This window comes from Manis pentadactyla, chromosome 5, assembly GCF_030020395.1.
Source record: "Manis pentadactyla isolate mManPen7 chromosome 5, mManPen7.hap1, whole genome shotgun sequence".
Taxonomy (NCBI): Eukaryota; Metazoa; Chordata; class Mammalia; order Pholidota; family Manidae; genus Manis; species Manis pentadactyla.
This window is the reverse complement of record NC_080023.1, coordinates 101,930,023-101,950,345: the sequence shown is the minus strand read 5'-3', so window position 1 is coordinate 101,950,345 and position 20,323 is coordinate 101,930,023. Positions and strand designations below refer to the sequence as shown.

Genomic DNA, 20,323 nt, shown 5'->3' with positions numbered 1-20,323 from the left:
TTACCTTTCTCACAAAGAGCAGTGATTGATAAGGCTGACTGTGAATATTGAAAAAACTCCTTTTAGATAGTGGTCTACATTTTTTAAAAAGAGACAGAACAAACATAAATTGATAGTTTTATAATCTAAGTGTTAAAACACCCTTGCTAATGACAAAATAATGTGTGAATGAATCAAAACAATAAAACACAGACACCTGATTTATATCTACATTTTTAAAATAATACAACACTTGACATTTACTTGTGAATCACAGATTGGGATTCTTGATAGTTGACAAGGAAACCATCCAACAAAGGAACAAAGACCTCTCCAACATCAGTCACCACCATCATCTGAGGCTGCGCCAAATTACTCTTTACATTAAAGAAATGGAGAACTTTGTTATATGTGATAAAGCCAACTCGAACTGCAGAAGTCTCTTCTTGTTCCTCCCTAGGAGAAAAAAATAAAGTGAGGTTCTTTGCAAATTTCTGAAACAGAGGTTGTGATCAGAAATTCAGTAAGTATGCCTTATATAAAATATATGGAGGAGATGTTTTAATCTTAATTATTGTTTACCAGATGTAAACAATACTGAGTCACGGAAGGAGGACATTACAAAGTAAGTTGATAAAGAAAAAAGTTCTCAAAATTCTAGGTAAAAAAATTAAATGGGTATTATGAAAACATTTGCTTGTATTTCTTTAATATATTAACTCTTAATCATAACAATTACAAGGTTTTTTTTTCTTAAGCAAGCTAGGCTTATTACATTCTTTACAAGCACGGCTCTCTCAGAAGTCAGCAGGAGGTCAGAAGGACAGAAGGAATGCTGCAGCAAGAGGAAGGTACACTCAGATCACAAAAAGCACAGTTATTTTCATCAAGAAAGGACTTGTTCCTCCTGTGTGACTTTTTTCTTACACATTCTAGAACATCTCAATAGAAAATAGGCTAGATTTTGAGAGCTATATGCCATATAAACATATAGTGTAAATATATAAAATAGATCACATACATGGCTTGACGATGTAATTCTTGGTAGGTAGCCATCTGGGATGGTAATGGCAAGAAAATAAAATCTCCAAAACCATAACAGAAAGCAAGTTCGCTTTTTTTTTTCCAAGACAAGGTCTTAATCTTCCTGAAAGGAGCACAGCAGCTTGAATGTTCTCATTTAAGTCTATACTAAAGTATATTCAGAATCGAGTGGGCTAGTCTCTAGTTACGTGTTTACGGAGCTTCATCTCGCTCTCTGTCTTCCCCTGCCCTTCTCCCTCCCTCCCTCTTCCTCCTCCTCTTCATCTCTCTTTCCTAATAACACAGCTAGACACTACTGATGCTCTCACTGTTTTCAGTGGTGGATATAACTCTGTGTTATTTCTTCTCTACTTCCTTGCTAACTGAGGGTATTTGTTCTTCATTTTGGCCTTGATAAGTGGGTGGGAAGTTTAAATAGATCCTCCTAATTCCTTCCAAAAGCACTTGGTAAATGTTTATATTCTGGACTCTTGTAAAATTTTCAGAAATGGGAATCCTTATCCTTTCACACTTACATAGACTTACACACACACACACACACACACACACACACACACACACACACACACACACACACACATCCCCCTCAATATTCTAGACTGTATGACTTCAAGCAACTAACAACTACACTATACTGTATTCACATTTTCCTCTATTTATTAGAATTTTACTCTTCAAGACCAAACACAAAACCTTCTTCCTTTGAGAAAATGTTCCCTAACACTAAAACCTGAAGTTACTTCCTCTTCAAAATTACTACAAATCACTCTTAAGATTGGACTCTTAAGTATATACTGCATTTCAGTTAACATTTCATGAATCATTGACTATAAACCACTAAAGGGCAGGGCCCAAATCCTATGCTCTTTGCTCCCCATAGGGTCTAGTACAAGGTGGGGAAATAGAGGTTCTTAAGAGAATGATTATCATGATGGTGAAACACTGTATTTGGGATGGCAAGTTAGAACCCAAACTGATAAACTGACTGTATGGACCTCTTGCCACCCCAGTTTAGTTGTCAGCTTGGTACTTAAAATCAACCTGGCTAAAAGTGTTTATACCACAGGAATAACCAAACACAACAGAGCAAGGCTTTACTTATTTGAGAACCAGTTTACCAGCACACCACTGGGTTCCCCTATTCCCCAGAAAATCTTTTATTACATAATGTGAAAGGTGTCCAGCAAATCAAGAAGAGTATTTATTCTCTCTTAATAGTTAATTTGGAGTCAATTAAGACAAAAGTCACAAAAGAAAAATGATAGAAAGGAATCTGATTGCCATTTCCCATAGGATTTGGAGATTTTCAAGTGATGGGAAAGGAGTATCCTGGGATTCATAGGGTTCACTTAAAATCTAAATTAACATTTTTAAAAAACTTCTAATGAGAGCATCTCAGATTATTGCAAAATACTAGGACATCTTTCCATGGGAACATATTTCTTAAAAATTTGAGAAATAAAGAATTATGTTAAAATTTTCTTTTTCAACAGTATAACTGCCTTATACTGTTATAAATCATATCCAAAAGAACATGCAATCTCAGCCTCTCCTTCATATTAAGTCTATACACATTTTATAAAGTTACATAGGGGATATCATACGGAACATGTTTTGGTTCTGCTTTTCAATGACCTCTTCCGTCAACACTTGCTCCTGTTACTCTAATGGAATAAATCTGACAGAGCAGCACTGAAGATGTTAGGTAACTAAATGACCCAGAACATTCCAAAAGTCAAGTATTTAGAATATTTTAGTTATAGCAGCATTAGAAACAAACAACCAGGAAAAAAAAAAAAAAAAAGCAAGCTTGATCTGAACAGGTGAAACTTTTCAGATCTTTTCTTTCCTGTTCCAAATAAGTATGACAGAAGTCTGGCAACTTGGCAATATCAAAGATCAAAGATGTAAATTCTTCAGTAGTAAAGAATGGGGCCTTTCCTTTTCGAAAGGTTAGCTAAGAGATGAACACATCTTAGACATTAATCAAGACTTCTATACTTTGAAAAGGCTATTTGGCATATTACCTTTTCCGGTTTAAAATAAGTAAATTAATTGATGGCAATATTGCCATAAAAAATACAAAGTTATCCAATGTAGGGGGCAGGGCCCAGAGAAGGCAGTATAACACAGAGAAGACAAGTAGTGATTCTATACCATCTTACTATGCTGATGGACAGTGACTGTAATGGGGTATATGGTGGGGACCTGATAATGGGGGGAGTCTAGTAACCATAATGTTGCTCATGTAATTATACATTAATGATACCAAAATAAAAAAAAATACAAAGTTATCCACATAATCAACCCAAAATAAATTTCAGGAGAGAAAAAAAATGAGGTTTGTTTAGAAAGACAAAGTGAGAAAAGGTATTTGTGCTTGAATAAAACTTTCAAGAGAGATACTTGAAAAGTAGCAGGGAATAAGGGAATAGCCAACAGTATCCTTTTATCTTTTTCTCTTATCTTTTGCCATTGTCACATATCTGCTCCAATGAGATACAAAAGTTTTGATGACACCTAAGGAAAGAATGCGATTTCACAACTTATATCACTAGGTTATAAGCTTCTTATCATCATTATGTTGAAAAGGAAGAAGGGCTTGGTGAAAATAGGTTAGCCTACTTTGAACCAGCTTAAGAAAAGAGAAAGAGTCCATTTCCAGAAATTAGTTATCTTTCATTACTAATCAAGCTCAAAATTCAGATTTAGAATTAAAACAGCCCTGTGAAGAGAGATATTCAGCAGGAAGTCCAAACTTCTCAAGTCTCCCTAAGGAAGAGGTAACAGAAACTATAGTCACAAACAGTTGGGAGGCATCAGATGCCTCTCTTATGCCCCATCATCAACTTGCTCCCGGCTCATTCTTCACTTTAGAATTCAGTTTGAAATTACCTCAGTGTTTTTTAAACATCTCCACTGCTTTTCCAAACCATTCTCGAGAATATTATGACTTCAGCTTCATGGATACAAACAAAGCTACTCCTGGGAGGTCCAGAGTTCACTCAGCTGAGCTTCACATGCACCAATACATCAGCCATGTGCGGAAGGAATACAGAAAAATGGGCACCCGGGGACTAGGGGAACCCTAAGGGCTGCACACAACCCACCCTTGAAGCATCCTTTCCAGAGCATATTCTTTATCAGAAGATAGGGAGGATAGAAGATGTTGCGATTGGTATAAACGTTAGGTTTCAGATAATATTCCATAGCCTTTTTTATTTTCCTTAGCATGATTTCCTTGAAGAAGACATTCCCCTGCTCCAAAGTCTCCTTACTAAATGCTAATTCCCATTCTAAAGAACTAGTTGGTCACTATAAAAAATGGCCAGGTTTGCTAACATGTCTTTCCACTTCCCCCTGTATGTACTGCCTCCTGCGATGGCAAGGAAAGTGATGTACCTTGTGTGTTAAGTCACAGGACATAGAGGCAGTAAAGCTGTAAAGGGCTTAGACAGTGTATCATAAGGGCAAATGGAATCTGGCTAAAAAAGCACCCTTCTCTCCCATAAGACAACAGTTCCATTTTCTGGCCCCCCTTAGAACTCTTTATCACACCCAGCAACTGCTGGTTTCTACTGGAAAATCAACCCTTTTGAAAAGTTTCTAACAGACTTCCAAAGCCTTTCCTACCACAATGCTGGGATTCTCCCTATAATCTGTACTGTATTTTGAAAATGTTGTTTACCATAGCATTATTTTTTTATCAATTTGTTCCTTTTGCTTTGTATAAAGGATCACCTTGACTTGTTAAGGATGATGCTGTTGATTTATAAATAATTGCCCAGTGTCTTCATTAGCAAATGATATCAATGGGTCAGTCAGCACTTGTTGTCTGGTCAATAAATTAATTCAGCAATTTTAAAAAAATTGTAAAAAGAGCAGCAATTCCCTTACTTTGGAAGTTTTTCCAGCACAGTCTTCAGTTCCTCACATATGAGTTTCACAAGTCCATTCTTGATATTACTATATGAAACATCAATCATGAAGATAAAGGCTGGTGGGTTGGGAGGCTTATTCTTCTACAGGAATGCAAACAAATACATAAATAAAGTTATAAGTATATACATTTCATAGATTAAAACTCTTAAATGTCATCAGATTAGTTTCATTTAATATCTTAGGATATAACATCTGTAGAACTAAATCATTTTCTAGAACACAGTCTCTGATGCTATAAAAAAGGATAAAAGCTCTTTATTTTCCAGAGTATGACCTGGGTCCAACTGTTGGACTAGACAGGATTATGATATTTAGCAGAGAGAGTTCACCTTTGTAGCATTCCAAAGACCTTATCACTACAATTGCCCAAAGGTGAGTATAGTCTGGTGGCTGGCCTTGCTTATAACCTGCTGTCTTACAGGAAGAAATGCACCTGGATCCCTGAGAAACTGTGCCCAAAAAGAGTACATAAAATAATTAGCATTTGTTTTTGAAATTGTGGTAAAACTTCATTAACTTCTTAATGTTATTTTCAAATCTCTTCCTTCATAACTTTCAGTTTTAAAGGTATGAAATTATATACTAAGATACAATGACATACTTTTAAAAACTGCACTGTATTGTTAAACATCTATTTCTTACATATTTATGGTAAAAATGGAATATTTAGCCTTTTCTCTCTCTGTTTAAAATAGTCACTATAACATAAAGCAGCTGCTATATAAATGTTTTGTAGCTGTTGGTCCCTTTACTGGCTGGTGTCCAAACAGCTCTTAGGGAGTGATTCTTTAAAAAAAAAAAAGTAATTCTTTGTTCTTAAAAAATATTTAGAAAATAGAGTCACAGAAAAATGACTTTAATGACTCACACTACAGAAAAAAGTGCTAAGGCTAATCTAACTTTTAACTTTATGATAAGTGAAAAAAATGTTCTAAAATAATTTGTATTTTTAATGATCTTATTAATTCACTGTATGCCTACTACAAGGCTAGATTTAACATTCTTCTAATGAAAGTCCTTCATTTGAAATAAGAAAAGAAATTGCAGGACATAAAAATCACCAACCTGAAAATGTCATCACTTTCCCACATCTAAAAATCAAACCAACAAAGAAATGGAAGAACTCTACTGCTGCTTAGGTGGGCAATTTTTATTGCAAATCCTTCCTGATTCCTTCCTAATCTAATTCATAAATAGACTCACACTGCTTTATGTTGAATGAAAATAACAATCATTTCTATTAATTAAGCCAAGACCTCTTTGTGACCAACCCAAATGTGCCTCTACTAAGTTCAGCATTACTAGTTCCCCAACGACCATTTTCCATATCTCCAACGCACACACATCTGTGGGATCCTTCACTGTAACTCGTTTTCTATGTATGCAGAACAAACTCATTATTTCTCTAAATGACATTCTTTTCAAACCTCTCTATCAATAATATCACTGTACACCAACTCAAGGCTTGAAAACATGAAACCAATCACAGGGTCCCCCACTGATTTATTCTTTCAAAACTTCTTTCACATATTTTATCCCATCTCTACTCTTCACCATCTGGAAGCTTCACATCTTTGCCTAGAAAACTGTAATGGCTTCATCACTGACTGCCCCTACCAATTACCCACCAAACTTAACATGTATGATCTCTGTAAAAATCTGATTTTCAATGACACCTTACCAAAACTGCTCTCTTAAAGGTCACAGGCCTCCTGATTGTAAATAATAGTGACTTAAAATCAAGCCTTCATCCTAAATCTCTTTTATGCCCATAACTATAGGTGTGGCAGACCCTTTTTTCTGAGATCCAGACCATAATTCCAATTAACTATAGCACACTTCAGCATAAAGGTCCTGCCTGCACCTCACATAAAAAATTCTGGAACACAAAATTTCTGTAACTATAGTGGTCTTTTCTATAAGGAACTTAAAGAAAACATGATCCTCTAAAACAATCTGGGCTTGAAATCTCATTTTCTCCATGGAACTGCCCATGTCCCTTACCATCCAAACCTAGTTAATTGGGAAGCATTTTGTGACTCCTCTAGTTCCAGCACCCTCATTTTCTCTCTTATTTCAAGTTTTTTTTTAACTTCAGACCTCATTTTATCTTTTTTGAAATTATTTTTAAGTGTGGCAAAATACACATAAAATTTACTGTTTTAACCATTTTTGTTCAGTGGTATTAAGTATACTCACACTATTGTGCAACTATCACCACCATCCATCTCTATAACTCTTTTTATATTGCAAAACTGAAGCTCTGTACTTCTTAAACAATAACTTACCATTCCCCCCTTTTCCAGCTCCTGGCAACCTCCATTCTACATTTCCACATTCTGCCTCTGTGAGTCTGACTGCTCCAGGTTCTTCATATAAGTGACCATACAATATCTGTCATTTATGTGACTGGCTTATTTCACTTAACGTAGTGTCTTTAACATTCATCCATGATGTAGCATATCAGAATTTCCTTCCCTTTTAAGACTGAATAATATTGCATTTTATGTACATACCACATTTTATTTATTTATTCATGAACACTTGGGTTACTTCCACCTTTTAGCAATTGTGGATAATGCTACTTTGAACATGAGTGTGCAAATATCTCTGAAACTCTGGTTGTCAAGGATTTCCACCCAGACTGAATGGAACTGCTCAATCATATGGTCATTCTATTTTTAATTTTTGAGGAATTGCTCTACTCCTCTCATTTTCTCTTGCTTAGGCTACTGCATTAACTTCTAAAAACTACCTGCCTCCAATCTCTCTCTTCTCATTATACAGACTGTGAGAAACAACTGCCCAAGACACAATGAAATCACAATGCTACTGCCTCTGAGGATGGGAAGTTTACTGAGTTTGCAAAGCCAAGCAAAGCATGGCACAAAAAACAAATTCTCAATACTAGTGATTGGCTGAGTGAACAATGTGTGGATGGATGGATGGATGAAAATAGCTCCCTCTTTATCTTTATTTCTTCTCATGGCCTAATGAATTAACATAAATTTTTCAATGGCATTTCAGTCTTCTCATAAAATGCATTCAACAAACATATATAAAAACCTAATAGATCAAAAGTATGATGCAAAACCAGTAGAAATTAAAGGATATTCTGTGTCCCCAAACAATTGCTCATCTTCATTTCTCATTATTCCCCAATATACATTCCTGCAACTAATTTAAGTGCTTGCCATTTTCAAAACATTTCCTATCCAGAAGTCATGGTCTAGGGGCCTTGGTCAAGAATTTGGCCAGAAAATTATTTTGTTTGGCCTGGTGTGTTTAAAAATATTTGAATTTGAGTGTATATTTTGAAAAGGGGGGAATACACTCTCCAGTTATCTTAGTCCCCATGCTAAGTCCACATTACTCATCTACAGTGCCAGCCTAGACCCTGAAGAAAGCTGAGTAAGTTGCAAATACCTCTGTGAAACTGCTTCCCCTTCCATCTCCACATGCTTATACCCTGCTCATGGTTTAACTGGCGCAAATGTTACTTAATTTTCTGAAGCCCTCCCTGACTCTCCAAACCATAAGTATTGCTTGTCTATTTCCTTATGTCATGCTGATGATTCGACTTTCACAGCACTTTTTATATTTGGACTTATATTTATATTATAAAAGTAATTGTGTACTTTTCTTATCAAGTCTATACATGGTAAGCACCTTGAGATCAGGTTCATGATCTTGTTAATTTTGGTATCCCTCACAGCACATAGCCAAGTCTCTTGAGCATGTTAGGTATCCAATACATGTCAAATTCAATTAAAATCAAGTGGAAAAATTACATTTTTATTTAGGAAAAAAAAAGGCTGGTTTGGAATGGGATTTTACATTTCAGGAGCACTTTACATGCAGATATTTCCGTAAACTTATAAGTGAAAAACTCTTAGTTATGTGACAGAGCTGGGGTCTTTTTCTAGGGGAACGCCATGATGATTACATAAACACTTGCCTATATATCCAGGGTGTATTGACAGAGAATAGGGTTTCTGTACTGATACAGAAATGGCTTTCAGTCTGGCCCCATCACTTTTTATGTGTGTGACCTGAGGTTGGTATCTAAGTATCTTAGCCTCAGTTCCCCATACAATGGTGGTACTTACCCCATGGGCTCACTGTGAGAACTAAATGACACAATACATAGGAAGCACTTAGCACAGACCATCACATGTAGTAAATATTCAACAAGTGTTAATTTTATTATCGAAAATTGGTAGGAAGATAAGCTAAAATGTGATTTTGTAATTCTCCTTTAAGTTTGTATGGTGTTAAAAATATATAAACAAACGAAGCTTTTTCATCATCCAGATCCCTAAGGTAACTCATTATTATATTTTATTTTGAATTATAATTAAATTGGAAGATATTTACACCATTTTTTTATCATGAACCTTAATTGGAATAATAAAGGAAAGATCAAGCTAACCAAAAACTCTTCAAAATGTACAATTTTCATGTGGTTCTTAGCCTGCTGGGTGCAATTTCCCATCAGTTAGATATTTGGAACATTTCCAAATAACAGAGTTTGAAGATACTGAAACTTTTGTTCCCAGAAATAGATTTGACTCTCTGCCTAAATTACTCAAAAAGCATAAATTCAAGATAATATAGCCTTTTTGGCAGAGAACTGGTAACTCAGAGCACAGTTAGATTTATATTACAGTTGCAAAGATTAGGGAATAAATTTTCCATCACCAGTTACAATGGCTTCATTACATTTAATTAGAACTTCAAATGTTTATGTTCTGCCTAATTATTCTCCTTCAGTCAATAGCAGTAAAGAACAAATAAACTGTCCAAAAGTAATTGGTACTTTAGGATGCTTTTTGCCTGAAATAAAGCATTTGTACCAAAAATATTCTTAGGCTTCCCAAAATATGTTCAAATGTTACATTTTAAACTAACAAAATATTAAGTTTTCTTTAATAACTGGTTCTATGTAATGTAGTGATAAAAATTATACAAAACACCATAACACAAATCATATTAATTGAAAAATATTTTAATTCAATCAGTTGAAAAAAACGTCTTAGGAAAAATGTTCTTCATAATTTATACTCAATACATGGACTGGTCCTCTAGCAAGTATCTATGAAAGAAATCTGTGGGTCAGAGGCTGTTTTCTGAGAACTGGGCATTAGCAGGCATTCATGTTCAGAAGGGGAAGTAAAGAAATCAGTCAGAATGACTCTGTTTCTTCAACTCTATGCATGGTACTTCTGATATAAACTAAAATCTCAATACTGATATTCTCAAATAATTGAAGAATTCTAAAGCCCTGCAAGGTACTCATAATGATGCCCCTATCATTATGACATTGGAGAAGGTAAACAGATGCCCTAGGAATAGTAACAGGCCTGCAAACCATTCATTCATTCCACATACATTGCTCAGCCACCTACCCTGTACCAGACCCTGTGGTAGATGCTATTATCTATAAAGAGAGCTAGGATGAGATTCTTGCTCCCAAGATATCAGAATCTATGAAGAGGGAAACATCTAAGAAACCTTATACTCCATGAGGATAACTGCTAGAACAGACATATGGGACAAATTCTATGAAAAGAAAAAACCAGGAGATGTAGTAAATAACCACCATGGTGAAGCTGAAGGAAGCTGTGCATATGCACGCATGCACACACACTCACATAACATAAACTTTCAGCCAGGTATTAAAGAATGAGTAGGAGTTTGCTAGGTGGGGTATATACAGGAGTAACAAGAGGATGGAAAGGCAGTCTGGTCAAAAGAGTATCTTACTTAAAAGCATGGAGTTGTGAAAGGGAGAGATGAGTTCAGAGGGTGTGGTAAGTTTTGTACAGTTGAAGGTATAACTGAAGGGGGAGTATGGGGGTCCAACATTTAATGGTCTTATAAGAAAAGTTAAAATTTTTAATTTAATTTTTTAGATTGAGGTTGTGGGTAGAGTTTCATGGTTACATTTTAAAGAAAGGGAACAGGAAGCCAGGATTCCAGGCTGCTGAGATGGTCTAAGGGAGATTCAGAGAGCCTTAAACCATTGTGGTAACAACTGGAGTGGAGAAGGGAGGAACAGAAACACATCAGCAGTCACACTGACCATACTGGTGGGGCTTTGCCTTGGAAGGAGATTTCTGTGAGATCACTGACAAGACAAATAAGGCAGAGGCACTATATGGTTAAGATGCAGTAAGAGCCCAGCATATTCTATCTGGTAGGGACATAAAAATTAAATTATTGTTTTCTATTCTTGGTGCCACTTTTTAGTTTTTAAAAATAATCACTGTGTGGATTGTTTGGCAATATAATCATGTTAACAGCCTAGAAGTCTTGATCTGTGTCTTAGGCATTTCTATATCTCCATGGTACCACCAAAATGCTTGTTTGTGAATCAAGAGTCAGTTCTTTACATAGGCAAGTTATTCACTTGAATTTGGCATCAATGTATAAACATTTGAAATCCTGGGAACACTTACTCTGCAGTAATCCAAAGTGGCAACATATTCATAAGATCCTAGAGACAGCTCCGGCTTCTCATAGTGGTCCAGTCTTCTCCCAATGTGGTCCAGATGTTGGAAATAGAATGGTGGAACTAATAAACACAAAATAGGAAAGGAACTCTTTTGTTTTCATAATACAGACAACTTAATAAATTCTCAAAATTTATTATGGGATGAAAGGAATTAGCATGGAGAAAAAAAGTGTTTAAAGCTAGAATGTAGTATGTTCTAGATATCCACTATGTAAAAAAGCATGTCTTAGAAAGTCTGAGGGTTTTCTAAAAAATCCCCTTGACCCTTCCACAAGTTACTGAAGACCAAGCACATGTATGGTTTGGACCTCTGCAGAGAACCAGGATAAAAGTACTGCTTTTTAAGTTGTCACAACCAAAATTTAATTATCCCTATTTAATGACCTCTTTTAAAAGGAATTCTGGCTTTTCTAACTATTTAAATTTCAATACCTCTAACAGAAATTTATATTGGTTATTTGGACTACACTGTTAACTACAATATTTATTATCCTTTAATTAAGAGATGTTTTTAGCCATGGGAGGGTTGCATGGTAATCTTTTAATGTTTAGGTTTCAGAGTGGCAAGGATTACTGTATTAGGGAAAGACTACACTGCTAAGATCTCAGCTGAGGAACTCTTAATTTGATTCAAATGTCTAAGGAAGTTAGTTCTGGCAAAGATCTGGAAATCATCCAAAGGCACAGGAACACTTATGAGTCACACACTGAACACTTGGACAAATATGGCCTGGTATCTCTGTGAAAACAAACTCCTGTTGCCTTGAGATTAATAGGGCTGGTTATTGAGCCACTGACAATAAAAGTATTTAGAATAACCAGCCATGCTCAGGTTTTAAGCATTTCATAAAGAGCAATATGTTCACATGTAAAACACAGAAGTAACACGTCTTGATTTAAAACTAACAACTCAGTATTCTCTAATTTTAGTTGTGAATAATACATGGATAACAAGAAGACTGTTTTCTTAGGTTGGGGTTAAAAAATAATCACTGAAGCTTGATTTTTCTAGGTTTTTTTAACCACATCATGGCCATTTCTTTTAAAACAAGTTTTATAAGATTTGTATGTACATACATCTGAATTTGGAAAATCCAGCATCTTACAATGATTGTGCAAGTGGGAGACTGCCAGCCTCAGCTGAGCTAAATGAACCATGAGGGCTGTAAGCTGCTATTTTATTCTATTTAAATGAGGTGGATGATGCTTCACTGGCTGTCTTAGGTGTGGTAATTTCTACATAGTGTAACCTATAATTCATTTTCACTCACACATCTACATGGAATATGTGAAATTTTTCTCTTTTAAAATTAATTAATATATATTAACATTGAATATTATGTCATGCTTTATAAACCAAAATTCAAGTCACATGCATTTTGACCTCACATGCTTGCTACTGTGTAATCAGTGAACACTTGGAAGGAAATAAAGTGAAACTATGTGCCAGCTTGCTGGGTTCTTTCTAACCCCCACCCTCACCCCGTCTTCTTTAAACCTTAAGGAAGACTGTAGGTGTCAGTGTAAATCTAAGGAGTCTGGCTTCCTTGCAGGCACCAACATTTGAGCCTCGTATGAATAACCCTACTGGAAAATGAACATGGCAGCCTCCTAGGAGTGGATACCCAAGGGAAGGAAATTTATTGTACAAATATAAGAATTCTGATTGGTTTTTCTCTGTCAGAAAGTGGCTGGCCCTTTTTAGGCTCTGAGCTGACACATGGAGTATGAGGACAGGAAGTCACACCAAATTGAAGATACTGTATGTTCTAAGTGCTCAATAAATTTATTATCACCTTCCTAAGAAAGTTGAGGGCTTGGGTGAAGACACTGAGGAGCTGGTGATGTTGGTGGAGGCATTTATACAAGTGCTTTAGGAGACATCTCTGCCTTCTCAGGACTTTTTCCCCAAAACTAGCACAGAGAAGTGAATTGTTACAGGTTCCTGAGACCCAGGTTCCAAGACTTGAGTGATAAAGCCAGGGATTGCATATCTCATCCAGGATGAGACATGGGATAACATCTTCCTTAGAAAAAGAGGTAAGGATGGAGAGCCAACTGAATCTGGTCTCACAGGGATACCCCATTTGCACTGAGTAGATGCACAGTTAGAGCAAGAGACAGACATCCCAAGAGGACCACACCAGTCTTCAAGATAAGGCTAGATACCAATGATTCTACTCCACATCAAGACATTTTTAAGAACTAACCTAAGGTTTTCATGACTCACAGTGCCAGTCTCTGGCACTCTAAGTTGGGTAAATCTATGGAGTATGGTAAGGGAGTGGGGAAACAAGGAGACAAACATTGCTCTCCTACCAAACAACACTCACAGAGCTGAAATGCCGTGAATATGATGACTTAGGCAGAAAGCTGTACCTTAGCTCACTTGTCAGTAGGGAGCAGCCAGCAGCCATAGGAGACATGGCTCCTGGGCAGCTAGACTGCAATACATTCCTCAGATCTAATGACCTGCAGTGAAGCATGTCTATATGAAGGAAGATAAGGAACAGAGGAAAATTCAGAAAACTCAAGTTCTAATAATAATCACCTGTTTCTAGAAAAACTCGAGAAATGTAAATGAATGTGGGAATATTCTCAGCCTAAGCATGTGTTTAATGCCAAAAAAATTTATAATACAGACATTATAAATATAATAAATGTAAGTACTTTCAGCAAGCTTGCAGTTTTTTTCAAGATCAGTGAATTCCTATGGAAGAAAGCACAGCTGACCACTGAATGACATGTGTTTGAACTGCATGGGTCCACTTGTATGGAGATTTTTTCAATAAATATATTGAAAAGTTTTTGGAGATTGGTGACAATTTGAAAAAACATTTTATTTTCTCTAGCTTAATTTTACTGTAAGATACAGTATATAATACATATAAGATACAATATGTTAATTGATTGTGTATGTTATCAGTAAGGCTTCCAGTCAACAGTAGGCTATTTGTAGTTAAGTTAGGGGGAGTCAAAAGTTCTATGTGGGGAGGGAGGGAGAAGGGGATTAAGGGACATTATGATTAGCACACATAATGTAGGGAGGTCATGGGGAAGACAGTATAGAATAGAGAAGACAAGTAGTGACTCTATAGCATCTTACTATGCTGATGGACAGTGATTCCAATGGGATGTGGTAGGGGACTCGATAATACGGGTGAATGTACTAACCACAATGTTGCTCATGTGAAACCTTCCTGAGATTGTATATAAATGATACCTTAATTTAAAAAAAAGTTACATGTGGATTTTCAACTACACAAGTGATTGGCACCCCTAAATTCCTGTGTTGTTCAAGGATCAACTGAATACTGAATCTGGGAAAACCCTTCATAATAATGTTTTTTTGTTCTTAAACAATTCAACACTCATACTGGAGGGAAAAAAATATCTATAAAGCCCTTAATTATACCAGAGCTTTTCCTAAATACTGATGAACTCCCATTAAAAAATAACTCAGAGGGATGATAAAAAAGGAACAATCTCTCAGGTTTATCATCTGTAAGCATAGATGAACACAGCTAAAATATAGATAAAAGGAGGTTCTTCTTTATCATTTTTTTAGAAGGAAACCAGAACATACTTCCTTTGAAACATCCAGCCCCTCTTAGCTTCATATAAACGCATGAGCCACATGGAAGTTGCTGTGTTTCTTATAAAACTCAAAATCAGGGAAATAATTTTATTTCTTAATCACCTTTCACAAAGGCTGTTAGAGGCAAAATGAAATTTTACTTATTAGGTTTACAGAAAGTAAACCTGAGATTTTTTTCTTTTGTCATTTCTCTGAGTTATTCTTTAATATTGGGCTCATCAGTACTTAAGAAAAGCTCAGGTGAAAACTAAGAGCTTTAACATATATATATTTTTTCTTACACTAAGAAGATACATTTCATTTAATAAAGAGCTTTCACTAAGAGCATCCATTGGCACCACTTACCATCATTCACACAGTTGCAAAATCCACACTGATACCTCCTTCCTCCTTCAATGAATTGCATAAATGGGCACATGTAGGCTTTGCACCTGTTGCATCTGACTGGTCCATTCTCTCCATGATTTACCAAGTAAAGGGGAATCTATAAAAGCAAGAAAAATTTAGATATAGGTGGGTATAGGATTTCTAGGTATTTCAGAAATTCTTGTTATATTGAAGTCTTCTAACGACACTCATCAAGGAACTGTTAACATTTAGTGTTTTCCAGGAGATTAAGGAAGCCTTGGATACCTTGTAAATTCAAAGCAATACCCAAACAAGAATTAATTTAAATGTACATCTCATTTATAGCCATGTATGTAGGTATATATGTATATTTATGTATATACATATATTTACTTTATGCGTGTGAAAACAGAGAGAAAATATAATGATGGCAATAGTACTTAATAAAGTTCATGTTAAAAATGTCCCAGACACCTTGTATGACGTATTTTGCTAAGTTCGTTCATTGACTATAAACAAAGAAGTGAAATGGGTCTGATTGTAAAGGTTCTAGCTAGCATAGTGGTATGCCATTAAGACAGTTCCATCAAAGTATACAAAATGTTCTTTCAAAAATGCAATTATCTGAAGAAATAGGCAATAAAAATGTTCACTTATTTAAGCAAAGAAGCTGATTCTGCCTTTTCTGTAACTTTACCCCATTACAAAATGTTTGTAAAGCACTCTCAATGTGGCTGATCATGCTGTGCCAGAACTGAAAAACTAAATATTTCAATTGCTTCTTCCTCATAAACATGCACAGAAACCCTTATGCACTGTTTACAGCCTGAAAGTGAAAAAGCTCAGCATCAGGAGTCTGCCTTGTTTCTCAGCTCTTCCTGCTTTCAGAATAAAACCACAAAGATTCTTCTTGTTTTTATAAATCTCCTTAAAGATAACATTTCCAGAAAAGCTTGGCAATTACATGATTTGGCACGTCAACTAAGTTTTTCTTTAAAGAAAAAGATGTAAATAAGGGAGACTATTTTTTAACAGAGGCCTGAAGAGCAGGAGGAGTGGCAATGAGATGGGGTCATAGGGCCATTTTCTGCTCATCTTAGAAAACTAAGGTCTACTGTTTGTCTTCTGCCCAGATGTTCAATGTGAAAACTAGTCCGCTCCTGGGGTTTCAGAAATGAGATGTGGTCTCAGAGCAAAAAAACACAGGTTTAAGTATAATACATTAAAAAACTGAGGAAAGAATTTAAGAAAAATATTTCAGAATCACTCCCTGCCACATGCCTCAAAGAAGCCAGAAAATGGACTGGATTTTCCCATTAATGGTCACTTTTGATGCTTAGCTGGGTGTAGCTCTGGTGAGACGGTGATATGGTTTAAATGAGGAATACATGTGCACTATAGAGCACTATTCCTGACATAAAATTATTAGATAAACGGTAACTGATGTTATCAACATTTCCTCTCTCAAAACAACTCAGCTCAGGAGACAGTATACTTAATAGGAGAGTTACAGTTTGATAAATTTGAGATAGGCTTGAATTTCTAAAGGCATTTACTTACTGAAATATTTAAATGAACTAACTTATTACTATATAATGTTATTTTAAAAATGATCTAGCAAACAGTGAATCTACCTTTCAGGAGATTTTTATACAATCTGAAGGTTAAAAGTTGAGAGGCACAGCAGATTTTAAAACACTCTCTGGGAGTTTGATTTAAATACATGTACACATATTTAAAGATTGACATATACAACACTTTTTTACATGAACTTTTGATTGAAAGGCATACATAATGTGACAAATGTTTGTTCTCTTTAGCTAATAACAACAATAAGTAATCTGAGGGGACAGAAGGGAAGCAGACAAAAAGATGCACGTGCCAACAAGAGATGTTTGGGGCAATTGATGGAGATTTAGAAGTGAAAGACAAGAAAAATGTAATGATAAGGTAGCTTTGTCTGGGTCAAAAATCCAATTATTCTATTCTGCAGCCTCAACCTGTGAGACCACAAGATGCTTTCGAGAGGTAAACTAGAGAGAAAACCTGCAATTTGCATGCACTCCAGCCAAGTTTACTCTTCTCATCCTTTTATTTTCAGAGTTCAAAGGTTATAGTCAATTCCCTGAGAGACTTTAGAAACAAAATATGATGCAATTATTTGCTAGATAAAGCAGAGGTAATGGAAGGAAAATTAACCTTACTTTTACCGATATGATTTACTCAAAGGCAGGCCCAGCCTAAAATCACTGTGAAATTGTCCGCAACTAACACCTAAGCATTCCAGTCCTGGCAGATTCAAACTTGTAGAACTCCAAATGAATGTCTAGTAATAAACTGGAGTCAAGTAACGACTATATCTAGGCTGTTAATACACTTACATTCTTTTTTATTTTCACTCTTTTGGAAACTGGATGATGGATAGGTAAGTAAAGTCTTCAGACAATTGAGATGACAGTAAAGAATGTTAAAAGCTTTTTAACTGTTTACATTTTCTTTTTAGGCAATAGGACAAGGGTTTCTAAATTACTCTGCCTTGTTTCAACTCTCTCAGGCCATGTTGAAAACCTTCAGAGATTTTTTTTGCTTTTTCCAGACAGCTGCTTATCTGCTCTACAGTAGTGTGTATGAGCTCATAAATAGCTAATCTCACTCTTCTTCTGAGTTCAACTTTAGTGTATACAGGTTTTTTATTTTTAATCAAATTACCTTCCAAAAATTTTCCCAATTTATTTTTCCTTACCAAGGACATTATATATCATATTTACTTCAGAAATATTTTCAGATTTTATAATTTTGTTTATAAGTGTGCTTTTAATCTTTTGGTTTCTAGTATATTCCTGTCTGCTGTTTTCTGCTCTTCTCTTAAATGGAAAAAGTGAAAGGATGGAGGAATGAGCTCTAAACACCTCGTCTGGCTATTCTTGGTTCTGGTCCTGTGTGGCATGAGTTTATATAACATGAAAAAGTGATGGGGAGCTGAGGGAGGAAGAGGAAAGAGAATAACAATTTTGAATCTTCTGCTTATAGTTTTGGATTACCAGACAAATACCAAATACTTTATTGGTACCAATTTAAATTGAGATGCCTTCATTGAATAAAATGTCTATCTTTTTTGTGCATGTATGACACCGTAGTCAATTCTGGACTGCAAGCAAGAATATAATTCACCAAGAAATTAGGTTTAGTGTTAAAATTATATAATTCCTTAAACACAAAACACAGAACTTGTGGTTATTTTTCCATGTAAAAGGAGTACACAGTATGTATCCATAAATAACTTCTTGGTACAAGAATTTAAATTTTTTACAATATTAAGATATTATTTTTCTTATTTTTCTAAGTATTCCTGCCATTCTTTGAGGCAACTTTAACTTTCCTACAGTAGCTGCTGGGTATGCTGTGAGCCTTGATGGGGCATACAGTCTAGTGGGAGTAGAAAGACATTAAACAAACAAGTATGCAAATATGCAATTAAAATATGCACAGTAGGTGTAGACAGAATACTTAGGAGATAATCATTAATAAAAGTTCCTGATAGCTGAAAAGTCAGTGTTAAACTATTCAGACTGAATTTGCAAGACAAAAATAAAAATAGATGCTCAAGGAAACAATGTAGAAAGATACCACAAGGAGAATTTTTATAGTTTGTAGCCTATATATTTTTGTTTTGGTATATAGATAGCTAAGAAAAGTCCGATTACACAAGTCTTGCTATATAGTCTCTAGTCTAGAAAAATAATAAATACCAAAAGGCAGCTAAATATTAAAGCTGATTATTTCAAACCTGGAAAGCTAAGAAAATATGGAGGCGTTTTTATAGCATAGATCCAGTAGGTGGCACTGCGGAACTAAAAATTAAAACAAAAGGACCATTTCCTCAAAAGGTAATAAAATACTCATTATGCTACATTCATTTTATGTGAGAACTCTAACAACAATTAACTGAACTTGTGTCAGCTATTACCATCATAAAACTTAGAAACACACTTCTCTTGAAAAAAGCCCTTGATAATTGTTTAAAAATGTTCTATGTGAAACAAAATTAAACTAAAACAATATGAAATACATGCTATTTTAAGCATAAATTGTATAGAAATTACAGAATATGTCGAATTTACTAAACAGCCAAGAAAAGCTTACTTTAAAAGTTTCTAATCCTCTACCAACTTTTCTTTGACTATATGTTGGCAAATAGAGATATTGTTAGATAGGCAGCCACAATGTACAGCAGGCAATCTAAAGATGGCCCGGGAAGTGAAGGGCACTAGGAAGCTAATTTTCCTGCTGCCAACAGCCTCCTCATGTCACCACATTAGCACCTGAGGAAAAAATAACAAAGTGAAGACAGTAAAGCTGGTGTCTCAGGGATCAGCAGTACGCCAGGATGAAGAAATGATTTCCTAAAGTAAATGTCTACCTTGACGGAACATCAACTCATAGGCATTGGTGTGGATGAGAGAAGGGACAGGACAGGCCTAATCCGAGATTTCTGGGACACTCTGACTTACGAAGGTTATATCTGCCCATATCCAGAATACTCTTGGGTGAAAATTGTCCCCATTTTCAATTTCTTTTAACATTTGCCCAATACCCACCTCCTAATTTTTCAGCACTGGAGTTAACATAAGTTTTAACACACCATGCATACAAACTTACTCTAACCACCTGCCTACCCCTATCTAATTTGGAAAAAGTACAAAATTTTCCATTTTCAATGTATGCTTCTCTTCCCTTTTTTTTCTCCTTTTAGTTCCTTCATTAGAAGTCTCCAGGAAAGTTATCAGTGTCCTGGACTATACAGTCATCTCTACATGACTAATATTCTACTTTACTAAGTACCTGAAGCAAATACCTCAGCAAAATAGTTACTGGTAATGGGAAATAAATTTTTG

General features: G+C 35.5%; 1 protein-coding gene across 2 annotated transcripts in view; it reads right to left on the bottom strand.

The window, feature by feature from the left end:
• Positions 1–20,323, bottom strand: part of SEC24D (SEC24 homolog D, COPII coat complex component) — a 126,138-nt gene that overhangs the window by 37,145 nt on the left and 68,670 nt on the right. For both annotated transcript variants that reach the window (XM_036908599.2, XM_036908600.2), the window contains exons 9-12: positions 15,426–15,564; positions 11,427–11,542; positions 4,921–5,045; positions 244–435 (exon numbers count right to left, since the gene is read on the bottom strand). In XM_036908599.2, the coding sequence (XP_036764494.2) occupies positions 244–435; positions 4,921–5,045; positions 11,427–11,542; positions 15,426–15,564 (572 nt within the window). The remainder of the gene's footprint in view (positions 1–243; positions 436–4,920; positions 5,046–11,426; positions 11,543–15,425; positions 15,565–20,323) is intronic.